At 36.0% G+C, this 10175-nt stretch overlaps 1 protein-coding gene across 1 annotated transcript; it reads right to left on the reverse strand.

Moving 5' to 3' along the window:
* Positions 1–4227: 4227 nt before the first annotated feature.
* Positions 4228–10094, reverse strand: LOC133532956 (NADH dehydrogenase [ubiquinone] 1 alpha subcomplex assembly factor 3). Its single transcript, XM_061871842.1, has 5 exons — positions 9909–10094; positions 9372–9477; positions 8728–8880; positions 6971–7107; positions 4228–5289 (listed from the first exon to the last, which is right to left on the reverse strand). Exons 1-5 carry the CDS (start codon positions 9968–9970, stop codon positions 5178–5180), a joined length of 570 nt encoding a protein of 189 aa, XP_061727826.1. The 5' UTR covers positions 9971–10094; the 3' UTR covers positions 4228–5177.
* Between the last annotated feature and the right edge of the window lie 81 nt (positions 10095–10175).

Here is a 10175-nt window from a genome sequence, read left to right on the forward strand (position 1 = left end):
ATAGGGAGAAATGGAACTCTTTAGAGGAGGCCTTTGTCGAAAAACAAGCTGTTGTTACAAAACTTAGTCATCGGAAAAGAAAAACATAATATTGTTATCACTGTAGAACAGCAATAAAGGCTTATTTTATTTATTTATTTTTAATGTATATAAAATGATTTTCTTCTTATAATTACACTTGACACTACGTATTACTTAAGCATGCTAATCACACTGACACTTCAATATCATAACTTTGCAAGTACTCACTTTCAATGATAATTATGTCACTAGTTTTATAAACAAGGTATTTAGGTAAGTACTAACTTTGAATATTGCATATTTTACACTGTATCTTGGTTGACGTGATCTGGTCCTGGCAGGATATCAGTGCCTCTCCCATAGGGTGAAGCGTAATACTGAGCCAGAACCCTTTTGTTTTGCTGCGACGCACACAACATTTCCTATATGTATGGAACAGTATTATTTAAATGTATTTTTTTTTTCTCTTTCTACTTCTATTTTGTATAAATGTGTATTTCTCTCGTATAATTTTGTATTATCTGTTTTTTTTTGTCATTTTATTAATTGTATTTCCTGTGTGTATTGTGGCAAACAAATAAACGGATTATCTTATCTTATCTATTATTAACGACGTTCCAATACTAATGAGATGCTACGTGGCGTAAGCGCCCACAAGGTACTTGGAACGTCATATATACCAGTTGTTAGTTGTTTTATAACCTGATGCCATATATTCTGCATCTCATGCATATGAGACGATCTATTACACTAAACAGTTTAATATTCCGTTTAATTTCATATTATTATATATGTATATACGTCCTGTCACGGTCGCCACTATTGTAAAGGCGGACAACTTTAAAAATTAAATACCAAGTTATAAGAAATTGACTCTAGCCGGCGTGCATGCGCTTCACGGGTCAACATATCAACTAACACTGATTGGACCATTATTTGTCTTTAATAGAATAATAAACAAATATTACATTTTATATTCCGAATACATATGACAGTGTGATTGCCCCAATTTGTGGAAAAATATTCCTCCACCCAGTATAATAATTAATAATGTAATGTTTTTGCAGGTGCGCGCGAAACGTCTAAATCGTGATCGTCGTATATCAAACCGCTCTGATCGTCGATCCGTCAGAAATATTTAACAGTCAATATTAACATAATATTTCTTGCAAACCTCTGCGTCTTAGTAAAATGATGTACTTGTAAAAAAGACGAAATCACCGACGCAAAACCATTGGTTGTTTTTCTTGAGCACAATACAATAAACACTTTCTTTACTAAGGTCCGATATTTGGTTAATTACAGTTAGCACCACAAATTGCTAAGTGGGAGGGGGAGGGGGTGAACTCAATAGGGTGGGTAATTTTTACTTGAAAATAATAGTTAAAAAAGGTCCTTATTGGGAATTAATTATGAATGCACGAATTTTCATTTTATTTTTACTGCCTTGATTTGTGTTGAAGTTGGATGGAAAGAAAAAAAATGTTTAGTAATTAATTCATTTTGAGTTTTTTTTTTTTTTCAATTTATTAGCTCTGAATAAGCACCTTTTTATACTTTATGAAGTGTTGTCTCAGACTCAAGTCCTCTGAGTCTGCTCTAAGAATTGACTCAGTTTTTGAGACTAGTCATTAAATCAAAATTTGAGTCGTTATCGAGACCTAAGTCTTTTGTAAAGACTTGAGCCCTTTAAAGAGAACTTTCAAGTCATGTACAAACGTTTACTAAATTGCATCGTCTCCGCATTAAATTCGTGGGTTATGCACAAGTCATTAATGTAAATTTTCCTTTGTGTTACTCGTAGATTAAACCTATTAATTTTTTGACGACGTCCTTATTCGAAGACTCAAGACGAAGACTTAAAAAGCTCAAAAAAGGACTCTAAAGACTCCGAAGTTTTTTAAGCGCGAAGTCGTGTAATTAACGACTGGAGTTCTTCAAATTTAGACTCGAAAGACTCGAGTTCTTACCTACTCTACTCAAAATGAGTAAAACGCAACTTTACTGTCAAGAGAATTAGACCGTGTGTAGATATTTTTGAACACCTCACCCGCTTAGCTACATCTGTTGCTAACTGTACATTTGGTCAGTACCGGTATTTGGAAATACCAGTCAGTACCATTTTGTCTTGTCTGCAACTAAGGACGCTTTCCAGAGAAATTTCCGTACATTGAATTGACACGCCTGTTGCTATCTTATCTCTATAGGGGATGTTACTCAAAACTGCGTAGGGGGCGCCAAACAAAACAACGGGTTGCACTCCGGGAGTGTCGGCAGAAGTGAAAACTTGAATATTAACGTTGTGCATTTTTGATATTTTGGAATAGTTAGGGAATAATTTTGCACGAATTGCTTTAATTATCAGTATAAAAGTACTATCATTTATGTGGTAAAATACAATATTTATTTATTGCGCTATCGTACACAAACATGACAATTTATATTACATTAAACATTTAACTACTGGCTTCAGTGACATTGTAACAGTTATTCGATCAGGTCACGTGTCCGTCTTACGAATTTTCAATCTGTCGAATCTGTCGGTCACGTGACCTGTCGCGAGTTTAAGATTTTTTCCCCATCACACAGCGCCACTAAAGAAGTTTTCACTTCAAAAATCGATTTTCGCGTTTTGCGGTAGGGTTCTGTAAACAAACCGCCTTGATGAAAACTTGTCAAAAAACTGTTACTATGTATACATTTTGTTCATATTGTTTAACACATTCACTGCCGGGAACCCACCTGGTGGGCGCTCGTGAACTTTGTACAGATGCCGGACAACCCGCTGGGCGGGTTGTTTTGTACGCAGCTATAGACCACCGAGTTCTGGGGTAGTGTGCCGTTTTTTGTCTGGCAGTGAATGTGTTAATAGTTGTATGTAGTCTGTTAGTTAGTGGTAATTTGTATTTCTTTGTACATTGATCGGATACTGCACCGAACACTGTCTATGACCGTAATAAGATAAGATTTATATTACTAGCCGTGTCTTATCCAACCTCCACATTGGCAGAATCATCAACGCCTTGATGGAGCCATAACATTTGATTGATTGTATACAATATGTGATAGAGCTGGTCTCTGGCGGCAGAACATTGCAGTCCTACTCCCTATTGAGCGCGCATAATTATATTTATGTCAAACTGAAAGATTGACATAATTATTGAAAGTCATACCTAATGTCATGATTGTCACGTTCAGGATTTTTGTACGGTTATTCTATACTTAGATATATTAGGTTAGGTTTGTTTTATGGCAATTCTGAAATTTTACGCGTTTCTGAGAAAAAGCAAATTATGACTAAATAAAATGCGGACAAACAATATGTTATGACTTAAAACTTTATGGGAAACTATAGATACCCCAAACTCGCACCGCACATGCAGTGACATTGACAACTGATATCATGGGCGGGTCAGCAGTATACTTATGCGAGTGCAATAGAGATAGCAACAAGGGGGTCCACGTAAGAAAATGTATCTGGAAAGTTGCGATGGTCAACCAGCAGTCTCGGGGTTAAATTTCAAATTTAGGACGATTCTTTATACTTTGTCAATAGAAGTGGCCAAAAATCTAAATAAAGTAAAAGTAATATACATATTTGGCACAAACTCGAAAGATAGTTTAATAAATTGACAGTTATTTAAACATTAAATGAACTTACGTGATAATATTATAATAAAGTGTATAAAATGTTAATATATGAGCATAATAAGAAAAAAAAATTTTGTCTATCTCTATTGACAACTATAATGAATATCCATTTAAATATCGACCTTAATGTATAAGCAACAGAGATGAAAGTGTAATAATAAATTTGGGTTACGTTATATAACTATAATACACAACAGTAGGGCTAAGATGGTCGGCTCTTTATCATTTGTCACCATGCCTGTCACGTTCTAACAAGTATGTAAGTGCGAAAGTGACGGGCATAGTGACAAGTGATAAAAATGTAACCGTGCTGCCACCGCAGGTATATTTATCCGTCAATGGACGTTCTCAGAGCAGTCGCAATGTAATAGTGATGTGATAGTTGTTGAAATAAATTATTGTTTATTATTCCAATTGTTTTATTTATCTAACACAATTAACAATATATTACACAATTTAACTAAATTATATTTACAATTTCACTACTAAGATATAATTTTAGAGCTTAAGGGCGTAGCCAGGGGGGCGCGGGTAGCTTAATAATCCCCCCCCCCCCCCCCCCCCCCGCCATAGCAACTAGAGCATCGATTGAGATCGGCTAGAGCAGGAGTGAGGCTCTTCCTTCCTGACAGCCAAAGAATTTAACCTTTTGAACGCTTTTCCACACGTGTTAAGAAATGCCATGGACGCCAAAAAGTTAACTGATGAAGAGCGAATATGAAGCTTAACTGACAGTAGGAAAGTCGCTTTGACAACGTCCGCCATAGCCTTTTTAATGGTCATTGGCGTCGCGGGCACGACAGACGATGACCGTTTTAGTGGTCTTTGGCGTTGAAAAGGTTAATTTCAGTATTATTTCATATGAATCTCGCTAGTGGTTATATGCTCTTTGGTAAGGGACCTCATACAATTGTCACTGTGCCGAGGTACAAAATGGTACTGAAATGATGACTGTATGTATACAAACATGAGAGTTTTTGCCCCATGTCTTCGCTGCAATATATTGTGAGCGTCAGGATGACAGGACTGTGATAAATAAATAATAGGGACATTCTTACACAGATTGACTAACAAGGAAAGGTACCCAACTGTCCGGTTCCGATTTGATTTATATTTATATATGTTATAGAGTAGTCTAAAATAACAGACACGTATTTTTTTTAGCTGCCCAAACTACTAAAATCCAAGAAAAGAAATTGTCCTCCAAAGTACTAAAAAATAACTAAATCTTCTAACTCCTATAGAAAGTGATGTTCAAGCAAGTTGCTAGTTAATGGCTGGTTTGAGTATATGTTTGAGAGCAGCAAAAAATAATGAGCACGTGTTTTGTTATATCGGCTAAAACTCATTTTTTCCTAAAAAAACACCCGTCTTTATGTGTGGAAAGATGACAGTAAATTTACTGTGGCTACAAAGTTTTCTTTGACAATTCACCTCTATTTTAAATTATCTTTGATTGTATATCCCCACATTGAGCATAGTTCAGTACTGAGATTGGTGACCGGTCAGCCGGAGAGGTCCTGCTTGTACAAGTTCTGGTAGTGCAGCTGCGACTGCAGCATGTCGTTCTCATTGGGCTCCACGTTCAGAGGAGGGATCAGCGCCGCTGCCACCGTTCTGGGACAAAACATGTTTTATTGCCGAGCGATGAGGTTTCATGGGTATAAATGGGAAGTTAAGGGGAGCTTCCCAGCTCTCCCGAGCAGAAACGAAACCACTGGCTTCCAGCAATAGTTAGACAGCTAAAACAAAATGATTATAAAATATGACAAATAAACATAGATAATATAAAAGTTTAGTTTTTAGGGTTCCGTACCCAAAGGGTAAAACGGGACCCTATTACTAAGACTTCGCTGTCCGTCCGTCTGTCTGTCTGTCCGTCTGTCACCAGGCTGCAGGTGTCATGAACCGTGATAGTTAGACAGTTGTAATTTACACAGATGATTTATTTTCTATTGCCGCTATAACAAGAAATACTAAAAAACAGAATAAAATAAATAATAAAAAAGGGGGCTCCCATACAACAAACGTGATTTTTTTTGCCGTTCAGAAAGCATGATCGCAACGCAGACACAATGCTCCAGTTTGATTTTCTCTTTCGGGCCGTTTTCCCTAGTCTGCTTGTTGAAGCCAAACATGCCATATTTCTATATAATTAAAAAAAAATGCGTTCAGTGTTCACTAACACGTCGCGACCGAGCTATAGATCAATTTAGCTCATTAATTCATTGATTCATACGTTCGCAAATTATTATTAAATTATTGTTAGTTTGTATATTCAGTCTAGAGTAGTTACGTTACTATAATTTAGGTGTGTACGAGTAAGGCTGGTAAACGAAATATTCTTAGTAAAAAAAATCACGGTGTTACTTCAAATCCAACACGTGCACGCCCGATGTCGCATCGTCAACATCATGTCGCAGCAGCGGCAGCGTGGGCCGCTGGCGGCCGCTTCAATATGGCTGCACAGTTGTCAAGCTTAATTACGAGACCAAGCTGGAAGCGACGCAAATTGCGGGGATCTATCTCTTTTGCTCTCACTAAGACGTAATTAGAGTGAAAGAGAAGAATGCGCGAATAGAATAAATAAATAATAATGATAATAAATAAATATTATAGGACATTATTACACAAATTGACTAAGTCCCACAGTAAGCTCAATAAGGCTTGTGTTGAGGGTACTTAGACAACGATATATATATTATATACAAACCCCCGCCGTAATTTAGATCTTATTCTGCCGGAACCAAAAATTGACATTTTCAAAAAAGGACCATACTACACGTCGATACAAATCTACAACCATGTCCCCAGTTTTATCAAATCAGAAGAAAACAACAATATATTTGAAAGAAAATTAAAGCAGCATTTATTAAAAAAAGCATATTATACTATAACCGAATTTATGGAAGAAAAAAAGTTATAGCCATAGATTGACACACAATAAACGTTTTAATCATCATAAATTGCTACACATATCAATAATACTACATAATAATTGCTACATATATAATGAATGTTGTTATTAGCAATGAGCTTGTGATACATGTATAGGTTATGTTATAAGAATACTGAATACTTAAATACATAGAAAACACCCATGACTCAGACACAAATATCCATGCTCATCACACGAATAAATGCCCTAACCAGGATTTGAACCCGGGACCATCGACTTCATAGGCAGGGTCACTACCCACTAGGCCAGACCGGTCGTCAGAAGGTAACACGATCCTTATCGTTGACATCAATTTCGGTGACAAAAATCTGGGTTTATTTACATCTATGGCACACTTACCGTCCCTCAGCGTTGAGAAAGTTAAACGTAGCACACGCATGCTCTACGGGTAGTATCTCCGCGGTAAGTCCTGCCTGTTTGGCCGCCATGAACACCTTCGTTATCGTGCTGCGCTCCTTACTCTCGATGCCGATCACCTGCGGAGAGAGATAGTGTACAATGTGCTTGTACACGTATAGTGGAGCCATTAACCACGTATAGTACGATAAATTTTATCGACAAATCACCCCCATACCTGTTTTTTCTCAACCATTTAAAAATGCACCTGTTCAAAGTTTTATGGCGCCAAACACGACTGTGCTTGGTTATTGTACCATTGGGTGTCCATTTACCTGTCACACACATTTAAAAAATCATATCATTGGATAGCTTATGAATTAAGACATAAATTTAAAGCATAAATGACACAGATAATTTTCCACAATTACTCGAGAATTAATACCAAAAAGAGAAATTGTCTTCAAAAAATTTACTTTTTTTTACATTTTATCTTTTTTTTCGAAAACGAGGTCGTTGACCTGTCCTTTTTTTATTGTTAAATGATAGTACAGGATATCAGCTAAAAGTTGATATCAAAATAATAGCCCTAATTAAAATATTTCACAAGTTGCACGAGCACAAACAATACCTGTAATGAGCGTTAACTTAGTTCCAAAGACTAATTGCCCGCCGCCCGAATTATCATTTGAAACTACGCGACTTAGTTCGACGCACAATTTATCTTACTATTCTTGATTAACGGCTGCACTAATATACGTGTACAAACACATTGAATATTCAATTTTGTAATTAAAATGGTATTCGGTACTGAAGATAGTCAATGCCCGATGGGCCGTTATGCTCGATGCGTTTTGTCGCAAACCCAAACCATTTCGTATTTAGAGTCAGTTTTAGCTAAAAGCGTTTTCAAATTGTCAGCGATATTTGATGTCAGATGATCCTTGGAGAAAAGCAGCCCTTTGTCATCTTTAGTTCAATACAATAAGCTGAAAATTTGGCATAATTAATGGAGAACTTTTATCTATCCGGATATGTAGGTTACAGCGTAAAGTTAAATTTTATCTACTCTTCCCCCCCTTCCGCAGCGAGCGTCACCCCCCCGCGCCCTCGAATATGTCCCGGAGCGTGATATTTTGCACTTAAAAAATAAACCGTAAACGATACGTAACAAGTCTTTAAGAACAAAATAATCCTCGATAAATTTACTATAAACCTCTCATACAAACAAAAGCGATATCACTTACAGTTTCAGCGCAATCTGCCACCAAATACGAACGTTTTTAATAATTTGTCCATTTTTATTTACTAATCGTTTAGTTTTTTCAATAATTTCACATTTTACCGCCAAGATATGTATGACAAAAGTAAAGAACAGAATATTCTTTTTATAAAAAGGTATAAATTATTTCTAAAACCTTTCATTTGCTGTTGCTATGCTATTTTAAAAATTGTTAAAAAGTTGTTTAAAAGTTGCTGTGTAACGTTGACTTGGCCCGATAAAAAAAAAGAAAAATTTGAATTTTATTGACTTGGATTGTCTTATTCTTACTGTAAAAGTGTGTATTATTAAGAACCGGACTAATCCCAATAAGGTATAGTTTAGCCTCTAGGCTGGAAGGCCAGATGGCAGTCGCTTTCGTAAAAACTACACCAATTATTGTCATTACTTGCGAAGCGGACCCCAGGCTCCCATGATCCCAAAATATCAGAATCCTTATAACAGACAAAAGGTTAAAGAACATGTTACACATACTCACAATAAGATCCATTTTTGGCTCTAGCATTTTGAAGAGCGTCAGAGACTCGGGTGTGATGGCATCGGAGTGTGGCACCTGCCACGATAGGATGGTGCGGGGGAAGATAGCCAGCGGACCGAGAACTGTAATGCCATTGTTTAGCCGGAACCCATACTGTAACAAGGTGATTTGTTTTGAGATTGTTACTAATGAAATAATGATAAATTATTTTAGTTGGGGTCCATCCCTAAATGGTGGACTAAATTTGCAATGTCATAAAAAAATTAATATTAGTTAAAATACTTTATTAGAGGAGCTCTACAACTTTTCACTAATTATTAATCATATCCTTATTATTATCTATCAATTTCAAAGGACAAGTATTTAACTGTAAGATTAGTTTTAGTATATTAACATTGTACGCGTATCACGGTTGATTGTGATAATTCTACCCTGACATAATGTAAGATCATTGTAACTCACAGTATGACAATAAATATTTCAATTTAAAAAAAAAGGATGTATCTTTCTAACTTACAGTAAATCTATCAATGTTCCAGTAATGGAACATTTACATATCTATAGATAAATTAATGTACAGTCTAAGAATTTAACTTCCGCACCTTACATTTTATACAAATAATACAGAATGTCAGTTTACAAACCGTGGCATAGGCATCGATCATCAGCCCCAGATCTTGTTCTTGGTTCAGCACTCGTACTGTGGTTTTGCCCTCCCCTTCATAAGCTGCTTTGTGTGTCCGAACAAAACTGCAATAACAATATACACAATGCATATATACAGAGAATTACTATAACTAGCTGAAATCTAAAATACGCCCTTGAGACATGCCAACTAACCAACCAAGGATATTGGCGGCATTACCTCATTTTATTGCAATACTAAGGAAGCCGCCAATCTTATGTCAATCAGAAAATAAAAAAATCTAGGTTCTCATGTCGGTTACTAAATGTCCTGTATTAATTGAATTATCAAGTTGCTTATTGTTAAGACATCTGTAACGAGAAATAAAGGACAAAGCGAATTCTGAGGAATGGGAAAAAAAAATTGTAAACATTTTTTTCATATTGATAAACACTGTATATGACAAACCACAAGCGAAATCTTTGTAAAGGCCACTAATTTTATTAAAAACAGGTAATATTAATATTTGTGTAAAATGTTACAAAATCAAAGTAACCTCAACAACGGCGTAGTTCGCTTAGATGCCGCACGAACACGGCTAGCCATGCTCGGAAACATTATTCTTGTAGTTTAGGTTAAAATATGTCTCAATTTACGCCGTAAAATTGAATTAAAAGGGGAAATTCATGGAAGAGACCCCGTTTGTTTTGCTCGTTTGACAATCAGCTTTTGAGGTTATTTCAAAATGTTATATAATGACAAAATGACAGTTGTCGAAACGAGATTGGATTAATTATTTTATAATAACTGTGTAATTTAGTAA

The sequence above is a fragment of the Cydia pomonella genome, chromosome 28 (genome assembly GCF_033807575.1).
Source record: "Cydia pomonella isolate Wapato2018A chromosome 28, ilCydPomo1, whole genome shotgun sequence".
Lineage (NCBI taxonomy): Eukaryota > Metazoa > Arthropoda > Insecta > Lepidoptera > Tortricidae > Cydia > Cydia pomonella.

Coding starts and splice junctions, on each gene's coding strand:
- LOC133532956 (XM_061871842.1), bottom strand. CDS start 9,970: ATGTTTCCGAGCATGGCTAGCCGTGTTCGTGCGGCATCTAAGCGAACT. Junction 8,881..9,371: donor TGATCGATGCCTATGCCACG/GTTTGTAAACTG, acceptor ACCTTGTTACAG/TATGGGTTCCGGCTAAACAA. Junction 7,108..8,727: donor AGCCAAAAATGGATCTTATT/GTGAGTATGTGT, acceptor CTCTCTCCGCAG/GTGATCGGCATCGAGAGTAA.